Source organism: Mycteria americana, chromosome 1, assembly GCF_035582795.1.
Source record: "Mycteria americana isolate JAX WOST 10 ecotype Jacksonville Zoo and Gardens chromosome 1, USCA_MyAme_1.0, whole genome shotgun sequence".
In the NCBI taxonomy this organism is placed as follows: Eukaryota; Metazoa; Chordata; class Aves; order Ciconiiformes; family Ciconiidae; genus Mycteria; species Mycteria americana.
Window position 1 is genome coordinate 218,272,723 of NC_134365.1, and position 24,478 is coordinate 218,297,200.

The following is a 24,478-nucleotide window of genomic DNA, read 5'->3' on the forward strand; positions in this document are numbered from 1 at the left end:
AATAACCACTGATACTCAGTCAGACTCAGTACCAATATTCTCAAACCAAAGATAAAATATTAAGTAAATACTAGTAAAGTCCTTAAGATGTTCACATGGACTTTGGAGTCACAAGAGGCTGAGTCCTCCAAGATGCCGATTTTCCTGTCCATCGCTGGAGATATTTGTCTCTTTGGAATTTCAGAGCTTCATAGTCAGCAGTGGAGGTTATTCACAGTGCACGTCACTGGACTTGAGGATACCAGTGCTATCCCCAATTTAGAGATGGGACCCTGAAGGTCAAAGCTGGGGAATGGGACATAATGAAGATGTGAAGTAACCAAGCTGGTGTTTTCTGGACTGCTTGGTGAACTGGGAGCAAGAAAAGTTACGTGTTATTTAGTATTCTGAAGTGCAAAGTTCAACACGTATGAATAAAGAATGTAAACCAATTACCACAGGAGTTGTTTCAGTCCAGCACTAGAGTAGCCCTGTGGTGAAAGACTGCTGGGAAGCACCAGAGGCTACGACAGTACTTTTCTAGTCTGGGCTTAAATACCAGCAGTCTCAGACTTTGTCCTTTCTCAATGCATTTTTTCTCAGCTTGCTGAAATTTTAGTACCATAAATCTAGCTTTTTATTTTTTATCTGCTGTTTCCTTTATCCTCCCCCAGACTTTGTTCATCAGGTCAGCCAAGGAGAGCTTGTTTTTGGTTTTTTTTTTGTGCACCTTTATTGCTACATTAGCTAACTTGCAGGTCCTGTGTGTTCGCATACCACCCTGACCGGCCCACGCTCCATTGCAGTGCTGTCTGACAGTTGGGGAAAGGGGCAGAAAACACACACGGCTGGGCTCCAACCCTTTAGCAAGTCAATAATTGCCCATCCCTTCTGTTCATAACGGGCACTGTAGTATGATATTACCTCCCTCGCATCTAGGAGCTGTGAAAATCTGTGTCTCAATGCCAGATGCAAAGTAAAAACTTCTGACAGCAACTCAAGAGTCCTTCCTCAGCCATGTCTTAAGTGATAGTGTAACTTCTTCTGACTTCCAATAAAGCTTACATTAGATTCTGTCACCTTTAGGCAGCAAGTGGTATGTGCATATCCTCGGTTTAAGCACCCAAGGTGCCCAAATACTTTTGCAAGTTTGACTTTAAATGGGACAGACAAGTTCCTGAGTGTCTTAAGCAGATTTGAACTCCAAAGTTCCTTCATTAGAGATTTAAATATAGAGGACTAAATGTTTGAGAGGGTTTGGAGACGTCCGAGACTGCAGCAAAAGGAGTTCAACAGAAAACTGTTTCACCACCTTGAGCTGTAGTAAGCAGGAGCTAAATATTGTGTTCTTGTTGCACTTGGAAAATGAGGTGTTTTCTGGACGTGCAAAGCATTACTATTATTACTATCATAGTTACCACTGTCTAAAGGGCTCTCTGAGCCTTGGAGACAAGAGTCCATTTCAGCGTAAGGGGCTGAAGACCTTCCAGCTCTCTCCTATGATGGACAACCTTCCTTCTGGAGTTGAAGTGGATGTTCCAGCCCCATGTCAGGAGCGTGTCAAAAGTCCTCAAACAGCCTAAGCTTCCTATTACTGGTGGTATTAATTAGCAAAAGACTAAAGGCAACTTAAGAAAGGCTGAATTTCAGTCAGGTGTGATGTTAATGCAGGCTGAGTAGTTTTGAATATTTTATGTGCAGCCAGTGACCCAAAGTAAATGTCCTGTATAATACCGGTTGCTCCTCCATCACAAGCCTCGAGGCCTGAATCCTGCACTTAATATGCTCAGAAGTGCAAAGAGAGGCACTGGAGATGGGTTGGTGTCCGAGATATTCATTTGGGGGTACATATCTGCGGGAAGAGAGAAAATGTGCTCTGCAAACTACCCTGGTACCCCTTTCTGGGCTTCCAGCCCAGCCCTGCTCAGTATTTCTTCCATTCACATCTTCTCTCCACTCTGCCCAAGGGGAACTGTGTCCCTACCCTGTAAAATCTATAAAATGGCTCAGTCAAGCAGAAGGCTTGAGTCCAAAACATTTGGGAAAGTTTGATCCAATTTAGATGCACCGGGCAGAAGTTGTGTGCGGGGGGGACGGGTAAGACCTGATGGTCTGAAATATGCTCTGAATTGCCTCTCCTCTGATTGAGGAGAGTACGGTCATGGTTTATGAGAGATCGAAAGCAAGCAGTCAGGTGATGAACCTGGAGAAGAAGAAATAGATTCATTTCATTTCATCTGCACTATAACACCACATCTGTATTTGCTTTTATTTTTTTCCTTGAAATCAATCCTGTATAGTAATGGTGGTAAGAGGCATTTTAACAGCTGACTCGTGGGTGCCTGCACCAAGGTACAGCACTTCTCCACCAAGTCTCAATTTTTCCAGACAAATACAGTGCAGATGAAAACATGAAGTCTCCCAAATTCATGCCAAGGGTCTGCCAGGTTTTAGCCAAAAGCCTTGTGCTGGGCCAAAATATTATGCATACCTGTGTCCTCATGCCTCCTGGGGCTCATGGAGGGTGGGAAGGCCAGCACCTCTGAAAAGCCAAGGTCCTTTAGCTCTTCTCTTTTTTGGAGGTAAGTACTGAAATGCCCAGCTGTGACTCCATGCTTCCGTTAACTCCAATAAGATTTGGCAACAAGCACCGTCCTATCAACTCCAGTGCATGTAGCTCACAAAAAGAGCAAGGTGGTACATCTGAATGCTTGAGAGGGGATTTTTAATGGGGTGGTAGGGGAACAGAGACATAGCAGGTGTGCAGACTTGGTAGAAATAGAAATATTCTGTATTAATTTTAAAGAGAGAAGAAGGGTTTTAATGAATCCCATCCCCAGAACTGTGGGTTAACAAGCCACATATAGGCTTTGCCAACACTTAACTTTAGCATCAGTAGTTTATCAGCACATTGTTTCCACACTTAACCAGATTTTAATTAAATGTGACTTTTGTTCTGCTTATTGGAAGAGCCTTCCCCTTTGGATTTGGTGATCACAAAAGCTCAAAGAGTGCAAGAGAATTAGAAAGCAAATAGGAGGATCAATCACAGCAGACCTCTGCAATCCATGTCCGTCTCTTTTTTGTAATATACTTACTAGTTTCTTATTGTCAGGAAGGATTAGTGTTATGAGCTCCAGGAATTCCTTTCATTGCCCTGTAAGGCGAGGTAGTGAAGTGTGGCTGCTTTTCTTAACAATAACACTCTGGATTTTCCCCCTCTCCCTTCTCTCCACCCATATCCCCTCCTCTCTCTTCTCTCCTCTCCCACAGAGATTTGTGCAGCGGACTGCGGAGGACATGGCATTTGTGTCGGAGGCACCTGCCGCTGCGAGGAGGGATGGATGGGCACAGCCTGTGATCAGCGAGCGTGTCACCCACGCTGCAATGAGCACGGGACATGCCGGGATGGCAAGTGTGAATGCAGCCCGGGCTGGAACGGAGAGCACTGCACTATCGGTAGGGAGAAAGAAAAACCGACTACTTTTAAACGAATAATTGATGATCAGGGAGGAGAAAAGGCGCATGCTTAATTGAATATGTGTGACAGTGTAGCATGAGCACCTTTGTTCTTGGATTTCAAGTTCTGACATCATACATTTTCATGTGGAAACAAGACAAAATGTCCTTTCATTTGTTGATGACGTGGCTATATATATTTTTTATTATCAGGCGTGAAGTACACCTATGTGGTGTTTGATCTCATAGAGACAAGCCGTCAAATGTCAGCTAGGTGCTTTTAAAAACATCCCACTTTGCCTCTCTCAAAAGGTCTTTCTGTGGCCTCCAAGACTTCTCTCTACTATGGCGACAGCATTTTCAGAAACATGCATCTGATTGAAAGTTTTCTTTCCTTTTATTTGCTCCATTATTTGCACTGCCACTTTGCTTGCCAGTATAAAAGAGGAAACTGCAGTCAGATGACTTCTGGCTGGTATTTAACTCTGCTTTGCTTATCCCTTGTCTGCTCTGCTTTCTAACATTTTCTACGTTTCTAACCATTTCATTTCCCTCTTTCTTTGGTTCTGTATTCTTCACGCACCTGGCGCTTATCTTAAACTCTCGGTGTCATGTCTATTATTATTATTAATAAAGTGCCACCAATATGGCAAAATCATGCAAAGAGGTGCAGTTCTCACATTAAGCAATTTGCAGCATCATTAATGAACTGGCTTGGCTTTACCTTCCTCCTTCATCTCACTTAACTCCTTGATGCATTTTCCCTTCTTCCTTTTTTCTGACTGTCGTGCATTCAACCACTTTAGTCCCCATTCCGTAATCATGCTGTAAAATCAGTAGCATTAAAACTCCCCAGATACCATTTGTTATAAATTAATGAAAACTAAATTAATGAATCCAGTTCTGCTCTCAATAATGCCTGTGTGGACCTGAAAAAAATCAGGTGACTTTAGAAGAGTTGTTCCAGAGTGAGAATTCTCCTCCAGTCATTTTGTTTCAATTAGCTTCCTGTAAAGATAAGAAAATTTACCTCTATGTTGCTTTCATTATGCCACGATACATATAAATCACACTACATCAAAATTAACCACTAGCAATACCTGGGCAAATGTCAGCATAGTTATCCGTGTGGATTATCAACTTAGTTATAAGTAGACATCACTTTTTTTGCTTGAACACCAGGTAAGTTTGCACACACAAAGACAGACAGGAAATGAAGCCTGGTCACAATATTTTAATTCCAGCATTAGGGTAATGGTACAAACCATATTTGTGGCTCAATTCTACTTATCATTTATTTATGCTAATGTCACCCTACCACATTATGGTCTCCACATGCATCCCCTAATGAAAAATATCTAGCTCTTAAAACTTCCTCTGTCTCATTAGACATTACATTCTACTTTCTTTTCTATGTCCCTAGCAGCTTTCACTTCTTTTCATGAGGAAGGGATTTAAAAAAACCCCTCTCTTAAATGACTTTAAAATGAAGAGAGAGCAGTCCTGTGTTAATTGGAATCCTGTGTTTCTATAATACTATTTTATAGCCTTGTGTTCAAGTACTTTGATTTGGAAAGCAACACAGATTCATGAAAGGGTTTTAAAAGAAAAAAAAATGTTCAGCAAAAGGCCCCAAATCCAGGGGACAATTTTATATGAAAGTCATTTATGCACAAAAAAAGCCTGATTCATACCCTCAGTGCCATTTTATTAGTTCTGCTGCAAAACCAAAATGCCACTAGTTCCTTATATGATATTTCTTCACACAGCTGATATGCCCAGACTCTTTTCAAACAACAAGCTTTTATCTTTCATGGTAATTAAATTTACCCCATTATTTGTAGTATTCCTCACTCTTAAGTATAAAGAGTCTCTGTTATCATGGGAAAGGCCAGCACCGCAATGCAGTCAGCATCGAGATTTTACTGGTGCACACTATCGTTTTGTGTGGTGCTACCTTCCTATTGCAGTGCTGTCTTGGTTTAGGAATCATTCTTTAATACTTAGAGTGCTGGAGCAATTCTGTTTCTTTTCACTGCCCCCCCCCCCCCCCCCCCCCGCCTCATCTTCTTGCATGGTGATTTAGCAACAAATTTGTACATAGTCTCATGCCTCTGAAGCTATAAACCGTATTTCCTACAGAATATTTCATTGATAAATGTGTGGAATGTAAAGGAGATTTGGCAAAGTCATAAATATCCAAGAAAATTGAATAGCTTTAGCAGGAGTAATAAGCTAGTTATATTGGCACAGATGAAAGGACATTGACTTGGAATTACATTAAGTATGTGGAAAGCATTCCCCTTGTCCTTGTGTAATTTCCCTGCATGGCAACTTGTTCTGTTGACAGTAATTCCGTATATGTCTGTGTCATGGCCCGGTTTGCTTTAGCACTGACAAGCATAAAACCCCATTGCTGAAGTGATGCTTTAACAATTGCCATGTGTGCAGGTAACATGGTAGAAATGGGCAATACAAGTAAAGGACACTTCTTCCATTTCCTGTTGAGCATGTTTGAGAGTAAGAAACCCTTTTGTTTTGTAGGTCATAGGAGGCTCCTTCTTACGGTGTGTTCAAGGGAACTCTGATCCCAGTGGATTAATTTTGTTTGCTCATACAAAGAGTCGTGTTACCAAATATACCAGCTTGATTGCTCACATTCAGAGATTTCATTAGAGGAACCCCAGTTAATTCCCAACCAGGAAATTGATGCAGAAGCTTGCATTCATCATCCTAATTCAGCAAACTTAGCGCATCCAGGAAAAGAATAGAACAGAACGTTGATTATATAACTGCAGGAATCCTGAAACCCAGCAGAATGGTTCAATCGATTTACTCCGATTTCTTAAAGGAAAAAAAAAAACGTGACAACCGCCACAATGCAAGACTCCAATGAGGGGCTTTCCAGCATATTCCAAATTTGTCCCCAGTTAGAAACATTGCAAGAATTCAACTTTGTTCTATTCTGGCCCAAACCACATCCAGGGAGCATGGTGGGTTTTAGGAGCATTGAGTTTAAAGGTGAAATAAACCCTCTTACTGTGGGCTCTGAAAGGCCAAATTACAGCCCAGCTCTGTGGTAAGCTGCTCTATGGGACTGATACACAGGTGGCACCACAGAAAATTTCCTGGGTTTAATAAACAACTTCAGGAATTTCCCAGGGCTGTAACAGCCTGGCCTCAAATTTAATACAGTTGATGATATGGCCTGGATAGTGCCCCAGGTGCTGTGCATCCCACCTCAGAGATGCAAAAGGAGGCTTCACTCTTCCTATGTGGGCCTTGCACTGAGATTGTATGTGATATGTGAATCTCTCTGTGTGAGATTTTACTAGCAACAAGCCTTAATCTTTGATTCATATTAGGGTTATTTACAAAAATAGTGGCAGAGAGGGCTTCCCTGTGTGGTGGAGTTGGGATGTTCATCATCCTTGAACAGCCTGGACACAAGACCAAAGCCATCATTTGAAGTTCAGTTGCTGCACCTGAATACTACAGGGTCTCTAGAGCGCTGAGGGACCAGCAGTTCGCTCTCCAAACACACAATGATCTACCTAGCAGGATTTTCAAAGCACCTCAGTGCCTAATTCCCATTGATCTCTACAAAAGCTACATGCTTAACTCCTTTTGAAATCTGGTCCTGGCATGCACTCGTGATGTATGCAAAAACAAGTGCCTAGACAGACAGGCAGACAGCCCGTCCCACACGGGCTTCTGCTTATGGCACCATTGGGCTGGTTTTTGTTTTACTTAGCAAAACTCTGATTTTTGAGAAACCTACCCCTTTCAGTTTGCCTTTCATCAGCCTTCTTGCATAAATAATCACACATGTTCTGAATAGCCGGGGTTGTAATCAGTGCCTCTGAGTTTCTGCTGGAGCAGCTGGAATCCAGACAAGGCACATTACAGGTGGATCCCGGTCTCTTTTCCCCAGCTTTCTAACACATCACTTGTGCCATTTAAATCCACAAAGCGGCTCTATCTGTATGCAACCCAGCATAAAATAAGCCCACCAGTGTCTGGAGAAGGTTCTTGCTACCCTCAGCCCAACAGAGCAGACAGTCAGCTCTCTGCAGCGCTCAGGCGTATCCGCAGCAGAAGCTGAGCTGTGTTTGACCCTCTGGCACCCACCCTGCCTGGTTGAGAAGGGTACCTTTGGGCAAGAGGCGGCCATGGTTATAGCAGTCAGTGGAAAATATGTGCTTGCTGCTTTGTTCCGACATGATTTTGCATCAAGCTGAAGGTAATCTGGCCTTAAGTAGTTTGGCAGCGTATTTGACAGTAAATATTAAGCACAGATGAACTTCAAAGACAGGCTTTTTCCCTGCCCCTGTGGCATAAACTTCTTGTGCCATCATTGGTGCAGCAATGAAGGGCTACTTTCTCCTCTCCTTCAGATTTGTGTGATCTCAGTTTAACTCTAGTGATTTCACTGAGGCTCTGTCCACTTCACCCCATGGGGAAGAGAAGGGGAAGAAGAATATTTGGAAAATGAAGAAGGAGAGTGTGCTGGGGAAGAAGTCCTACCCGAAGACCTGCCCCTAGCATCTCTCACTTCTCTCTTCCCTCCCTCCCTCTCTCTGAGCCAAGAGAAATGCTCATGTTATCCTTCCCAACGTGTTTCAGACAAAACAAACCAAGTTAGCTCAGGCTGGTAAAATGAGAGGGCTTTCAGTCTGAAAAATGCTCGCATGAGCTCCCCTCATAGCAGATCTGGAGAGACGGTGGCTTCCAGGAGAGGGGTGGTAACATGGAGCTGAGTGCGGTGCCTTTGGGTGCAGAGGACACCTTAGAAAAGTAGCTTTTCTTCTGAGCCCCTACATAGTGCCTCAGCATGTCCCACATGCCCACAGGGTTTCCAAAGGAGTGTCTGCAGATAATAAGATGATATTTTAATGCCAGAAGTGTAGCACGGGAATGAGACTGTACAGGTTTAGAGAAGAAAGATTCATGCTACCATGGAATATTCCCATAGAAGGCCTCCATTGTTTTTCAAATTACAAGAAAACACTGGCACATAACTGACATATGGTTGGCATTGGCAACTGCCTCCACTGCCATCGTCTGCGCAATGGCTGCTGCCTGAATTTACAGGTTGGGCTGCTCTGGATGTCAAAATCCAAGAGACACGTTCCCAGGCTTCAGCCAGCGTCCAAGCGGATGGTGATGCCGTGCTTCCCGCGTCGCTACCACTACACCGGGGTGATTAGTTAATCTCATTCCCAAGCCTCATAACTGTGCCACACTAGGTTAGCTCTGATCCTCCCAGCCCTCTCCGCTTACTTATAATAGTGCTTCGATGGATCCACTAGATTCACAGGACGGAAAAATAATTCCTGCAAGGGCTGTGACCTCCCAGGTGGGCAGTCTGGGTGAACGAACCTGAAACAAAAACCTCTTCAAAAGGGTACCAGGACACAACCGAGAGAGAGATTGCAGGGAGCAGACAAGAGCACAAGGGAAATAACGTTTAAGCAGGTAATGAAAGAGAGAAATGCAAGACAGAGAGCCTCTTATTTATTAATAAAGACCAGCTGCTGTTAGGACAGAGAGTGCCGCCTGCTGGCACGCGCAAGGGCCCTCCGAGGCAGGACTCCTGGCTTCTGCTTGTGTCTTTGCCACCAACTTTCTATTTGACCCCAGGAAATCAATTAGAAGGTGATTTTCCAAATTAATGTTCCATGGGAATTGGGCACATGACTGCTCCCACTTACATCTATAACTTTCCTTTTTTTTCTTTAGCCCTCCTTGGAATGAATACATTAATACTTACCTATCTGGTAGAGCTGCTGTGAGGTTAATTTAATATTTGTAAAGTAATTTGATCTGGGGCTAGAGGATGCTGTATAAATGCAATGTATTACCATTAAGAAGATCCAGGGAAAAGCCTCTCCCAGTCTGGTAAGGTCACAGAACTGTGCCTCTTTGTGCAGAAAAGTATAAGACAATCAGGTGAGGCGAGCACTTTCAAATGACTGTTTTTCCTGATGAAAAGAAAAGCAATCAGTAAAACAGAGGTAGACTGTTGCAAATGAGCAGAGCATTACAATATTCTGACGTATATATATATTTATACATATATATACCTATATATATATAAACACATAAATATATATATTAAACTTTCCTGTTTCTCTTCCTGATCTTAATGAGCAAAGATGACTGGGTGCCTAAACACAGCCTTCTTGAGCTCTTTGACTGAGGAGGGCTGTGCTCCACCCTTCTTCTTTTTTCTCTCCTCATAATCAAGGTTTTTATTTTCCTATCACAGCAAACTCTCCTTTGCCTTTCTAGCACCTGCACAGTCTCGTAGTAAGCCGCAATGCACTTATTCAATCCTACCTTAAATGTCCTGTCTTTTATCTCCCAAGCTCACTATCTGGATAAGGTAGTGAAAGGTATGCTCTTCCTTCCTATTTTTCCTATTGTCTTTGTGTTTCTTTTAAAAAAATGCACCGTGAACATGCTGTGTTGAGGTTGCATCTCTTCCTCATCGTCACCAAAGTGCTCCCTAATGTCTGGAAGGGTGAACTTTCCAGTCATTTAGGTAGGAAATACCTTCGTAAGTGCTGTGACCCTGTGTTAACATCGTATCAGTGTTCCTACCTGTCCCTTTGTCCCTGCCCTCCCCTCCAAATCATGTCTCATCCTCACCCCTCCTACCCAGGTAAGGCAAGTCAGGAGGAAACAAAAGTGTCTGTGAATACAGCAGGAGCCCTGTACAGTGCTGTGTTTTAATTAAATGTCTGTGATCCATTTTGTAACAAGCAGGTGAGTGTACTTTCTGTGTGGAGTCTTCATGTTTTTGATCCATGACTGCAAAGTCTTACATGAGAACTTTGAGTAATGATATATTATTATTTTTTTCTTAATACAAAATTGTTATGACCTCAAAGCCCCTGGTTGTATAAATCCTCAAAATCTATTGAAATTAGTGACGTTGCATTAATGTACACTACAACGAAATCCAACCCTATGTTCCTATTTGTAAATGTAAGGCAAGTCTAGGACCCAGGTCTTTCTTCAGCGAAGAAGAAAAGGAATTGAACTGTTACAGAATAGAGGTAATCTGCTATCTTAAAAAAATCTCAGTTGTTTATTAATCAGAGCAATGAGCTAAATTAATTTGGGACTTTTAAACAGAAATGCACAGTTCCACAATGCACGTAGCTTTCTAAAAATATTGAAATAGCACACATCTAGTTAAATACAACAATCTGACAATAAATATGATTGAGTTGGACACAAATATCTTTCTGCATGGCTGATTTGACACTAACAGCAACACAGTGCTGACACCATGCAGCATCATATGTTTGCTGGTTAAACAAACCAAAAAATCAGGTTGAACAAATCAGTTTCTTCCATAGCATTACCCTCCTTTTCAGGTTGTGAGCATTCAGAAACAGCATCTGTGAGAGGCTGATGAAGAAGGACAGATATGCCAAAATATTTGTCTGGTGAACAGTTAAAATGAAGTCTCTACCATATAGGGCTCTTGTGGTGTGACAAGAAACATGGTTGCCCTACTGACTTTACTGCTCTGGATGAATTTACAATCTAATGTTTCTCTCTTGTTTCCATTGAGGCTTAAAGGCAGGTTCAGTTACAATCGCAAACAGGGAAAAACTTTGAACAGACAAACAAATAATAATGACAAGGAAGTGTCCACAGTTCAAATAAGGAGACTTTCATCTTCAGTGTAATGCAGCAACTGGTAGCTGTCCTTGGACCCCTGTTTATAGATCAGTGGATTGTTCAGTGGTAGCTAGTTTTCTCTTATTGCTTAGAGTCAGTAAAACAGACTTGACTTTATTTAAATTAGGAGAAAAAAGTATATTCTCCTTCTTAGATCAAGGAAAAAGGGTCACTTGTGGTGTCCTTATGAAGTAATAGTGGTGGCATCCTTAGAGGAAGATATGGGCCATCACTAGGGAGTGCGATCAGAACCTCCTCTTAATGTTCCAAATCTCAGTGTTTTGCATTTCAAAACCCCAGGACTCCTCCCTTTTCATCTCAACATGTATTGGAGAAGGTTGGATCAGAAGGTAGCAGATAAGCACCAACGGGATAGAAAAGATGAGAAATCAACCTGCAGAGCTTGGGTCCAGGGACCTTCAGTACTGATTTTCCCATTCAGTTGCCCAATTTTTTTTTTACTAAGTCTTCTGTAGCTGTCATTTTTCCTCTGGATAGCCTTTTGACTCACCTTTATGCCCAAGAATAAAAACACATTATATTTAGTGAGTATTTCAGTGGGTAACAGGTTAAGCAACATACTAAGAATAAAAGATTGTCTCTTACCATGCATGGCCTCTTTTGGAAAGATTAGCAATAGCTGAAACATTAAAAGTACATGTTTTTTACTTGGCTAACTGCATGGTGTGCATTTTTCAAAACTAAATTACTCATGCCCTTTTGGCTTTCTTAATTATTAACATCTTTCTGGTTGAAATCCCTTCCCAGTAATCCTGTCTTGTCAAGGGTGAGCCTAATTTACTGCTGAATCTTTCCTACAGCTTTACAATAAACCAGTAAGTCAGAGAAGATGCAGAATTGTTTCTAAATTGGAGGGCAAGTTTCAATAGCAAATAGGTTAAACCAAGAAGCTCTAACTAGAATTGGAGTGGAGTCTTCTAAACTAAGGCCTAATTAACACTGGTAATGCTTAAAATGAAAAGAGGTGCCTACTATTAAAGAGTTGCTGATTTTAGAGAGAGCTTCTTCATCCAAAATACCATTGGAGCCGATGGTACATCAACGTAATTAATTTCTATTGTTGGATATCAATTCTTGCTCTTAAAAAATAACCACATTAACACTGTAGTGAGGCATATAAACAGCTAGCCTGAAATGTAAAGATGCTGAACAACATTTGAATTCAGGGATGGCTGCAAAGTGACTTCTTTGAGCTGCTCCTGGAGTCTGAGAAGGAGGGAGAACCCAAGGTCTGACCACAGCCAATTCCCTCATTTATACAGTTATAAGCAATAGGAGCTCTGGCAAGTAACTTTTTAATCTTCCTTTTACAGGACGCATCTGACTAAGGGTTCCTGGATTCCCACCATCACAAAATATCATGGTGGTAGTTTAGGAGTTGAGTGTTTTTCAGGACACTTTACCGGGTTTCTCGTAATTTGCAGGGATCAGCTGATGCTTTGCTCCTCCCCTTCAGTCCTACAGAACTTCTGCAGGTCACTTACTGATTCTTGTTCTCTCAGGCTCCAGGTGTTTGCATCCTCACCTGTTTCATTCAGCCATGTCCTACTTGTTTCAGAGCTCAACCACTGTCTATCAGGACTTGCTAGAACATCCATCAGTGCTTTCCTACTGACAATGGAGGAAAGATGATAGCCTTATCTTTTAAGTCCAATTTCAAGTGGCAATGAGGCTTGGCTTGAAGAAAAATCCCATTGAACATTGTTTATAATTGGACTAATTAGAAAAGGCCTTAACTGTACAGATCATTAAGAGCAGATTATTTTACCAACAATCTTAAAGGGTAATTTCTTACTCTGGTGACAGTCTCCATTGACTCTGATACTTTTTTCTTGTCTAGTTTAAAATTAGTCCACTTTTTATATTTTTTCCCTGGTCTATACTGTCTCTCTGTAATGTCCCACAGTATCATCATCTTTCAGCAGTGCTTTCATGTGTTTCAGTTGGAAACTCACATAAAAGGTTTCCCACCCCCCCACCCCCCAAGCCTTATTCATATATTTCATTCTCTTAGTCACCCAAATACTGTTAACAAACACAAACAGGAATAATGGATCATTAGTGACTGTAGCTATGAGAAATCAGAGCTGCAAGATTATGGTGGTGTAAATCTGTGAGGATTAAGCCATCCTGCTGTGTTGATATTCAGAAGCACTTGGGAGACAAGGTGATCTTTTGCTTTATTCCCCAGCATGGGGGAAAGGAAGAGGTAAAGTTTATTTGTATCGTCTTTTCATCAAGTGCTTTGAAGTGCACCGCTTGTGGAATGGGGAATACTGTACGTTCCTATCTCTGTAGTGTTAGTGATGGCCAAGTCTTTATGCAGTGAACCAGTTTAGAAATAGTAGTACTTACGGGTCCGTTCTCCTAGATACATTGGCCTACTCATCCATGTTGACTTCTAACTTTCTGAAGCTACGAGTCTTCTGACAGCTGCTGTTTAATTGTGTTGTTTTCTATTAATGGTTTCCTTTCTCATTACTTCTGAAAAGTGTCTGCTTTCCTACCAAACCCATGACACAGGAGAGGTACAATTTAATCCTCACAGCACTGATACTTTGCTGTACCTTGTAACATAATGGTTAATATCTGAAAACTTTTATGTTCATGGATCTGTGAGGAAGAATTTGTGTCATTAGGAAACAGTTCTCTCTGACTCCTTGGAAGGGATTTACCCATTAGGAACCAGAGATGATTCTCTTCTTGATGGGAGGGGGTACATTTGCTTTCTAGACTTGAAAGATGCCAAAATGATGGAGTTTGACATTACAGGTGGGAGTTATCCCGCTTTAGATATCTACAGCATAGATGTTTATAACTCAGCTAGTCATGCTGGGTTCCCTTAATAGTCAAGGAAGAGGAGCAGACACTTTGGGAAGGCATAATCTCATGAGATTCTCTCTCTCTTCTGTCTCTTGTCTCCTGACTAATGCTTTTCCTCTATCTGTCTGCCTTCTGAGATGCTTGACTTAGTTTCTGTGGGTCCAGATCAAAAAGATTCAGAGGAAATGATGAAAGTCCTTTCAGATAGTCTCAAACACATTTCATATAGACAATGAATTGCACACAAAATTCAAAGACATAGGACTGAAAGGGGTCTCCTCAGTTAGAGTCCAGTCTTCTGCTGTCAAGGGAAACCACATTGTGTAAAACTTTATATAAATTCACCAAGCGCTATGGATAGATCAGCGAGGCTTCTTCTCCGTAATACTCCTACTGGGAGGCTACACCAAAACTTTGTTCCTTTGATCCTGGCAAATGATTTTTTTTTTTCATTCTAATTTCCAGCCAGGATTTATTCATGCTGGGTTTATGTCCATTTGTTCTTATGCCAGCATTATTCTCTTTAGTTGAAATAGCTGTTTTCCCTTCTCGCTGTTTATCTGTTTCATGCATTTGTGGAAAACAATCATAGTCTTTTCAGCCTTTGCTGTGCTAGAGTAGACAAATCAAGCTCTTCTCATTTCCTCAGATGCAGAAGGTGCTCCCATCCGAATTATATCAGCCATTTTCTGCCACTCCAAATTCCCCCTTTCCTAAGCCTGGGAGAGTACAGCACATGCAGCTCCATATGAGCTCCTAATTTTTACAGTTACATTAGTTTTTCCTTAGACTTGCTGGACACTCCTCATGTGAGACATTTGAAGACCATTTGCTTTTGTCAGTCTCAGAGCAAGCGATCAATCACTACAGTATCTTTTCCGTCTAATAAAGTTAGATCTTTGCTTTTGAGATCTTTGTTCCAAAGATTATAAAATGCAAAATATAATTGAAACAAAAACAATAAAATGAAATCCCTCTTTTCCCTCTGAATTTTCATCATGTGAAACCTCATAGGCCTAACTTAAACCGTTTCCAGGATTTGGACCTGTTCCTACATGGCTTGGAACCAAACCCAGACGACTTTTTGTCTTTGGCTCCCAGCAAAAATTCTACAACCTATCTTCTTCCCATTGCAGAAAATAAGAGTCTGCTCCAGGAATTAAACACTACTTGTTGGGTTAAAAATCTAGTGGTCTCCAACCCTTCTTCTCTCATCCTTTTACAGTGGTGTCTTCAGCTTCTCATCACTCAACTCTTTTTGGTTCTCACTGCACTCCTGTCCAGGTCTACACCACTACACCTTTGCAAGAAGTTTCCTGCTCATCCTCTGCAACTGCAGGATAGAAAAGAACTTTTTAGGATGGGTTATAAAGAGTCCAAGCAGTAAAAACATGGAGTGTGCTCAATGGTGATGCACCAGCCAAGCTCTAATGGAGCCATGCAGAATACACTTAAAGTGAGATTTCTTCAGAGGTTTTTCATCTAGACAAATTTAGGCAGACTTATAAGGAGGGGAAAACAGTCATACATCTACCATCAGGATAGTCCCATCCAAACTCAATTTATCTACTCCAAAGTGGGATTACCTACCTAGCTAAGTAATATTAGCAGGTTATTTTAACAAGTAGTACACTTCTTCCTCTCTCATTCTCCAAAAGAGCTGAATGCTTTCAGCTTGTACTGAAAGTAAGTAAACAGAACAAACAAACAAATTAGCTCTAGCATTGGGAAAAAATCAGATTAAATGGTTAAAGGTTTGACACAATTGTAAGTAACTGAAGGTAGGGTATTAAAATGGAGAATTTCAGGTAGTCTTGCCTATAAATAGCTCCTCTGTGGTATATAAATACTAATATAGTGTATAAATACCAAAATACGCACACACACAAGCATGCTCACATGTACACACACACGTTGGATGCTCCCCCCCACCCCGAATACACGCTTTAAAAGACTGAAATACAACAAATTTGTTAGTAAATGGAAAATTTATTTAAGATCCTTTTAAAGGACTTTTCCTTACCACCTTTGTTTCTCTTTCCATTTGGTCCCTGTAAATTTGTCACTTGTTAGAAAAACAGTCCTAGAAAAGATGTTCATTTCACCATGAAACAATTCTTTAGTTAAAAGGCATTTCTGAACGCCATTTCCCCGACATTTCAGTACACATGATGGCATGGTGTGCTCTACGTGCTGTCTCAGCACTTTCTTGGGCAGACCCTCATGCATCATGCAGTCAACCAGAGGTTGCAATGATGCACACCTCTTCACCACCATGTTGTAACCCTTTAGGACAGGATAAGTCTGTGTTGTTTGCACCGTTTCACAAACAAACCTGTCTTGCAAAGCTGGGGGCCTGAAGAAACTCAGGCTATGTGGTAGGATTGCACAACACGTATAAATAGAGAGGGCCTTAAAACAGGGCTCAGGAAGACTGAATTGTGTTCCTGGTATAATCGGTCCTGCTGAGTGACCTTGACAGTCACTTCAGTCCCTTGTACTTCAGTTTTCTAAGCTGTAAAATGTGGCTTACATTTCTGACTGCTTCTCAGTAGAGATTTCTGAGCTCTGCAGGTAAAAAGCCCCCAGAACTGTATAAGCTAAGCAGCGTCCCTCGTACCGCTGCTTACTGTGGAAATTACTCTGCTATTTTCTTGGGGGGGGGGGGAGGCGGGGAAGGAGAGAAATCTCAGCAAGAGGTCATCAGATGAGAAAATCAAACCCTAGTGAGCGGATTGGGAGCTTGGTGTTCATCCTCCCTAAGTTTTATCGCCTATAAAAGAAACGCCTGCCTCTGTGCTGGGCTCTCTCTCTAGTCAGTGGGGAGAAATGGGTGTTTCCAGAGCGTGCTTCAGCTCACCAGTATGGGCATCCAACACACACGAGGGGATTTACGCCATGGGACAGTTTTTCTCTGCTGACTGCAGAGAGAGTTGAAGGTATCTCCATTATAGATGAGTTGTAACCGGATGAGATTAATCCCACCCAAAAGATGAGATTAATCCCACCCAAAACGACTACAGCAGAGGAACTGGGTGTTCTCCAAATATTTTCTAACATAGGAATCACCTTCCCTTTCCAGCCAGCTTTGACTGCTTACCAGTCTGAGGTCTCAGTATTGCTGAAAGCCAGCTGCTTTATCCCACTGGGTGTTAGGAACTTTAACCCCACATGCAATTTAGGTAGCCCCAAATCTTGGTCTTACAAAGCAAAGGCTTTGAGAGACTCAGAGGGCAGGGTGGTTTTTACAACCAATGAAGCAGGAAAATCTCATTGCCTCCCTGAAGCTCACCATTCCCTCAATCCTATTAGTGAGGCTGTGCTGTGAGGACCTCCTGGGAGATAGCAGCCCACTGAGTGGTCACCACCATCCTGATATGGAACTGGGACGGTTCACTCCAGGTGGGAAGACACCAAGTGGGAGTGGAGAAATAAACTGAAGGCAAAGAGGAAAAGCTGTTTAATTAGCCCCTTTCCAGGCTGCATTGCTTTGTCTTTCCAGTTCATTTGAATGTGTGGCTGTTTGCCTTGCAGAGGGATGCCCTGGCTTGTGTAACGGCAACGGCAGATGCACTCTGGACATGAACGGTTGGCACTGTGTCTGCCAGCTGGGCTGGAGAGGAGTGGGCTGCGATACTTCCATGGAGACGGCATGCGGCGATGGGAAAGACAACGACGGAGGTAGGACATGAGCACATGTGATATGTCAGGCTTCGCAGAGCCTATAAACCTTGCGCAGTGAACAGTCAGCTGGGCTTGATTCTGCAGGGCAGATTGTTTTTTGACAGCTGGTGGAGAACAGACAGTGAAGTCTGCCAGGCTGACTCAGCCAGAGTGGATTTGAATTCATATGAAATGGATTTGGACCTGCGGTGCCAGGACTGAAGAGGGAGGTTTGTTTATCCTCAAATCAAGTCCATATACCAGAGAGCAGGCAGAGGCTACGCACTCGTCCTGTCACTCCACCCCAGCCGGGTGGCTCAGCAGTGACACGATGGGACCACCTCAGACAGCAAACACCCCTGACTGTTCGAACTTTGGCCTCACTGCCTGAGGTTTTCATCAAGGCTCTCTGGTAGGTCACTACTGACTTGGGATGGATGTTTTGCAGAAACTCAGAGGCTTCGGTGACTGATCCCCATGCCCACAAGCCATCCAATCCCTCTCGAACCATGTTTTATTGATTACAGTTCCATATGTAATGATGTCAGGCATGTGAATAATAGCCCTGCGTAATGCAGACTTAATATTCAGAGTTATCTCATTACAAAGGAAACCCTGGTGCAGTGTGAAGGTTTGAATTAGAGGGCAGGAGATGAGATATTAAATTTAAGGCATAAGGGAGACTGCATAATTTGTTTTGTTGTCACTCAGCAAAAGGCTTTGTAAACCACAAGTCTGGGCCAGGACCCAGACTGTGAAGTGGAGACTGCATTTTGCAAGCCTCTGTTTTATCATATTCACAAGAACAGTACAGTTAAAAAAAAATAAAAATAGCCAAGCCAAGACTGTAATTATCTGCTTCACAGCAACTGGGATTCTGATTGAATATTTAAAATACTTCTGCACATCTGGCATGGCAAATGGACCAAATTATCCCTTTAGAAAAGACAGAAAAAATTGGAGAACCATACAAAGAGTACACACTATAAAACAAAGGTCGCTTTTTGCCTCACACGAAACTGCATATCACTGTACTCATCTTTCCTATTTACAGCTGACACAGGGCAGCAATAAAGTTCATCACATCAGATGTGTAAAAATATGTTAAACAGAGCCAAGGATAATCCCAGTTTCCATGGAAAAAATAACCAACAAAAACCCTGTAAAGTTTTTAGAGAGGGAGAGGGGAGAAGGAGTAATCCAGCCTAACGTACAAGGTAGACCACATCTGTATAACATCAAAAAGCATGACCAGACTCTGAGCAGGCTGGTGGAACACCATCTCCTCATATCTCCTGGTTCAAGGTGCTAACCTTGTAACTGGGTTACCCTCACCTTGAAATGAGCCGTTTGTCGCCTTGCTAGCCTGCAGGACGGCAGATGTAGACAGGAGAGACAAAAGGCATCGACATGTTTACAAGTTGGTGCACATCAGCTGCTAACTTGCATTTGGTGAACTTGTGTGGAGCAGTGTTGTACACAGCTAGAGCAGAGCAACTGATAGGTTGTAACGTATTGCCGTGTGACAGCTTATTCATGTGTCAGAGCCCACAAATGAGTGTTGACTTTAATCTTGGTACACTAAAAAAAATACATGTACGTGGTGTGCATTACAGTTTACAGATAACCCATGTCATACACTATGCTATTTCTTTGATTTTGCTACATTACTGCTAAGGACTCTCCTCAGCTGGAAAGTGGAACAGGTATACATTTACCTTCTCAGGTTGATTTTTATACATGTTTATGGATCATTTGTGCTGTATTTGTGGGCTCAAATCTAGAATTTCAACCTCTGAGATGCAGGAGCATCAGCAGTGGTGAGGCACTTCTACTTTGAAGCCCGATTTCCTTGTTTAGCACAGGGATTTGAATATGGTTACATGGACTGGTAAAGAAAGGCTGATTCTGGACCTGTTTCCTAGCTGTTATGCTGATCCCTATAGCAAGACAGCTGGACACATTTGAAGAACATCCATAGAGTAATTTAGGTTGGAAGGCACCTCCACCAGTTGTCTAGTTCAACCCCCTTCTCAGGGCAGGTCTAATTACATCAGGTTGCTCAGGACTGTGTCCAGTCAACTCTTGAACACCTCCAAGGATGGAGATTCCACCTCTCTCGGCAACCTGCTCCAGTATGTGACCATCCTTCTAGTAAGCGTTGTTCTCCTAATATCTAATCATAATTTTCCATGTTCCAACTTAATGTCTGTTGCCTTTTGTCCAGCACCATCTGAGACATCTAGAGTACCCCAGCTGGCTTCTGCCTTCCCCTTCACAATAACTTGTATCTCCAGTGTAGCGTATGAATATGTTTCATGTGTGACAGCTGCCTTTGGATTTCTCAGATATCCAAAGGCAAGTCAAATGACACTTAGGCACCTGTGTTTAGGAAGCAGAATTGAGCCCATATCCGATGCAGCCATTTTGTCACCACAAACATTATACCTTGGAAAACTGCTGTGCTTCAAAGAGCACTGAAGAGATGTAGGCCTGAACAGCCTCTTGAAAGAGCATGTAGTATGTGTATGAGCACTATGTCTTCTCCCTCTTTTGGGGTCCTATCACAGTCTCTGGAGTGGTGCATGCTTAGGGCTGGAGAAAGGTGGTTTATTTGACTGTTCACTGTAAAGGATTTCAGGGCTATTGCTGAATTTGTCTTGATATGCACATGGATGTAGACAATGGAGATGGGAGTCCTTTCATGACTCCTTAGAAGTCAAACATCTGAGCTGGTCACTGTGGGTGCCACCAGCAGAGAGAAATAGATTTAGGGCATCATCTCTCTGAGCTATTTCGGATACCGCCTCGTAGGTGCCTACTTTTGGTTGGTGACTGCTGCCTGTTGAGTCACTTTCTGCTCAGAGCAGCATCTCTCGAAGCTGAGACACCATGGTGGGGCTGTTCATGCTACAGGGGGGCTTCACCCTGCCTGAGCGCATTGGAAGCTGGTTCCCGTGCTGTGGTATCATGTGTCTGCTAATCAAGATCCCTGCAGCCGGAAATTCCTCAGGATAATGGGAGCTGAAGTCAGAATCTTTTTCATCAGATCCCAGCTTAATCATACCCTGAGGGAGACGGGTACCAAATTACAGGGTGTGTTTGCCTCTTAAATCTGGAGGCTGTTCAGATAAACAATAACAAGCTAAGCAGAAGTCACTCAGAGAGAGACTCGGTGAAATGTAATCTTGGTTCAGGTTAGAAAAAAGGTGTCTCGAGAGCCGTCCCCTCTCCACACACAAGTGTCATTTGTCAAAGCTAGCACTTAGGTTTCACACCCAAGCCCACTTTATTTACACTTTTGAACACAAAGCTCGTCAACTTGGAAGGAGTTGTAGCAAGTAACTGAGAGCAGGCGATCATCCAGTATCAGTCAGGGGAAAACAGTGCAGTGACAGAGCTTTAACAATCGGGGTAAAAGGCTAGGATTTTGCACATTTGACCTAAGAGGCCCCCTGTATTACAACAAATGGGAGGTGTTTCCTTAAAGCAAGCTGAGAAAAGTGGTTCTTGCCTCTCTTTGGCAGAAAATAACCTTTCTAATTCATGGCTGTAAACACTCACTACCTGAGAGCAGTCCTGTCTCACCCCACACTGAGTGCTCTGTCATGTGCTTGAAGAATAAGAATTTTGAAGGTTTAAAAGACCAAGGAAATTATCTTCTGTGACAAGTCCTAGAAGTGGAATTAATGGCATTTGACAAAGCCTTGAGAACAGGCTGATATGCCATAGGCTAAGTATGGGCTCCATTGCATTTGTAGACTCCTCCATCAGGAACAGAGCATACAGGAAAAAGAGAGGGGAAGAGGAGAGGATATTCCTCACAGTCTCACAGATAGGCTGTTGGGCAGCAAAGCTGTGTTAATCATCTTTGCTCTGGAGAAATAATCTGTGTGTGGGACTCCCTCCTTATTGAGAGCCAGAGAGTTGGCCAATTCACCCTATCATTGTCTGGATATACCCCACTGTCCTGAAACCATGAGAGAATTATAGATATTAAACTAAATTGCTCTTTTGGCCTAAAAGTTCTGTCTGAAACACAGTAGCTTCACTTGAAGGCCTTTGTTACTGTTTTGGGCTTTTCCAGAGTAGCAAAGTCTTCCAGATAGGGTCAAGCTTGCTGGTTCTCCAGGAAGTGGAACTGACCACATCCTTCATTTCTTGCTTTGAACAATTCCAGTTGCTAAACAGCTGCTGAACTCTGCCCAAAGTGAATCTACTTGACTTGTGAAAGGCAAGAGTCTTTCTCAGATGAAAAATATGTCTGGAATATAAATGTTCCTAACATTATCTAACCCTTCATATTCATTAGAGGTTGATGTGCAGTTCTCTGCTGCCTCTTCCAATTTAAACACTTCCAAAGGCTTGTGTTAGTGATTACTGCAGGATAATTTAAATAGATAGATAGACAGATGGATAGATAGACAGATAGATAATCTTCCCAGTCAAATAATGCTGGCTTATCCTAACGTGTATTGCACACCATTACATGGAAGTAAAGCAACTTCATTTTTCTTACATCACCTGGTCAATGATCTTTCTTTGGGAGTGAAGAAAATAAACCATCCTCCTCTCTTTTTCTGCAAGAATTGTAGTGAAGTTTCTGCCCCTCAGTTTATGTCTCATTCGTGGCAGCTACATGCAATGCATTCAGCCTAGCATGAACACACGGTTCCAATGTACATGTGGCCCTGTTTTGCCTTTGCAAGTTCAGTCTGCGCTCCACCAGATGCTACCCAAGAGCAATCCTTATGCTATCCTTCTCTCTATCCTCCTGGGTCAGAGCAGCTAAAAGTTGCCTTAGTTTTCAAACCCTGGAGCAGTGAGCAGGTCAGAGCCACCAAGCCATCGCACATGGGATTTTTGCCTTTCCTTGCAGCCTTGAGTATTAGTTATTGCTGCCACTAGAAACTAACTCACTTCAGGGACGATGTAATTCAGGAATGAGTTCTCTGAGGCAAATCAACGCTGTTTGTTTAACTGTACCATAGCCCATTGGTGCAACTCCACAGAGTAATGCTTTGCGTCTTGCTTGCCCCATTCAAGGGTCAGGTAGCGCTTGTAGTAAGGTGGAGTCTTGCCTAATGCTTTGAGACAGCAGCATTTTAAATGCTTTGGCAAGAGAAATTTTGGCTCTGCACACTGGCCTTCTTAACACCCATGTGTCCACCATCTGTCCACCACATGCCAAATAAATTAGGGAGCTGGCAGAAGTCTGCATTGCTCTTTGCCAGTACATAGGGTTCCACCTGAAGGTAGCGGCAGGGTTGTAAAGGGAACTGTAAAGAATCCAGGAGAACCCCAGAACGTAAACCTTTGTCTTTGCAAGCGCTTGAGCTGCCGACAAGGTGGCGGGGTGCTTTCAGATTCTTTTTTTTCTTTTTGCACACTGTTATGAACCTTTACTTCATGCCTGCAAGGCTTTTATAGCACAAGAAGATTGTCTCCTGGGCATGGTGTGGGAGCTGTCTGCTTCCTTGAAACCATAAAAAATGATGCATTAACGTGCTAGCTACATTTATGAAGGGAAGTGTTGAGAACTGAACGCACCTGGGAAAACAGCCATCATAAATTAGCATTTACCATCACAGATAGATCCAGTCAAACAACAGGGTCATCTTGGAGGAACCACAAAGCACTGCTAAAAAGATGAGAAAGTCTGCTGTACCTGAAAAGACTGGCTAGCTGGTATAATTTGTTATAAATCACCCAGCTTCTCTTCCTCTGTTTTATGACTGTTAATCAACCTTTCCTCAAGTAAGAGAACAAAATGACCAGTTCACATTTTCAGGCTTCAGCTCTTTGCTGATTTTGTGTTGGATGGTAACACTTGAGGATCACCTGCTGCCGGTTGTTAGCACTGGGGCTGTCAGGAGAGTGGTGTGAACCCAGGCATTACGGCGTCCAGAAGCAGGCGTTGGTTGTGCCATTACTCAGGATGATGTGTTGTGAACTGAGAGTCTAGCAGTGGCTGTGGGTTGTCTTGACAGCTTGGGAGAGTTCCTGGTACTTTTGACTATTCCTTAAAGAAATGTCTTTGATTAATAGATACAGAAAGAAACCATGAAAGTGTCCTCTGTGTCAAAAGAAACGTACCGTTGTCTGCTGAAATGAGAGAAGTTACTGATGGGAAGGAAGTACTGCTGATATATAAGATGTAACAAAAGGTGACATGAACCGTCTTCAGAAAAGGCAGGTTTGGACACGCATTTCACAAAGCATTTCCGCACCTGAAAAGATGCTTAAACAGAGTTTGGGCACAAATGTTCAAAGGAGAAATTCAGGAAAGCTCTGCCAGACCTGCTTTAGCACCTGAGGCAAACTCTTGCCTCCTCTTTGGGCAGAAAGTCCCCTTAGAAACCTAAAGTTTTGCCCCGAGTGTGCTCAGGGTGCATAGAGTGCATGGCCACTTTCCTCTTGACCAGGATTTGAGAAATATGCTTATATCTGAGTTACCTGAGACCACTTTCCAAGCTGTGCTCAGATGATTGCTTGAGTTGCCTTGGATTCAGTCAACAGAATCTGTTAGGGTGAACTTTTCAACAGTAGCTTAACACTTGCAGCACTTGCCAGGAGAGTGAGAGACCTTGGTGACAAGGATATCTCAGCTGCTGAGGGTGTGAACCCATTGCTCCCACAAAAAATTTCTAAGCTCTGAGTCCCTTTTTTTCAGAGGAATCACTTTTGAGAGGTGCTTTGACTCCTGAAGAAGGCAGTTTCAGCCACGGTATTGCATGACCATCGGTCAGGTCAAGCAACCTACTCTCACTGCACTGTCTGAATGCCAGTCTCTCCGCTGCTGGAGAGACTCACATACGTACCTTGCTCAGCTTCA

The 24,478-nt window shown here is 42.7% G+C and overlaps 1 protein-coding gene across 1 annotated transcript in view; it reads left to right on the top strand.

The window, feature by feature from the left end:
- TENM4 (teneurin transmembrane protein 4) overlaps positions 1-24,478 on the top strand; it is a 355,432-nt gene that overhangs the window by 225,356 nt on the left and 105,598 nt on the right. The window contains exons 13-14 of the mRNA XM_075491203.1: positions 3,253-3,438; positions 17,515-17,661. Coding sequence (XP_075347318.1) covers positions 3,253-3,438; positions 17,515-17,661 — 333 coding nt within the window. The remainder of the gene's footprint in view (positions 1-3,252; positions 3,439-17,514; positions 17,662-24,478) is intronic.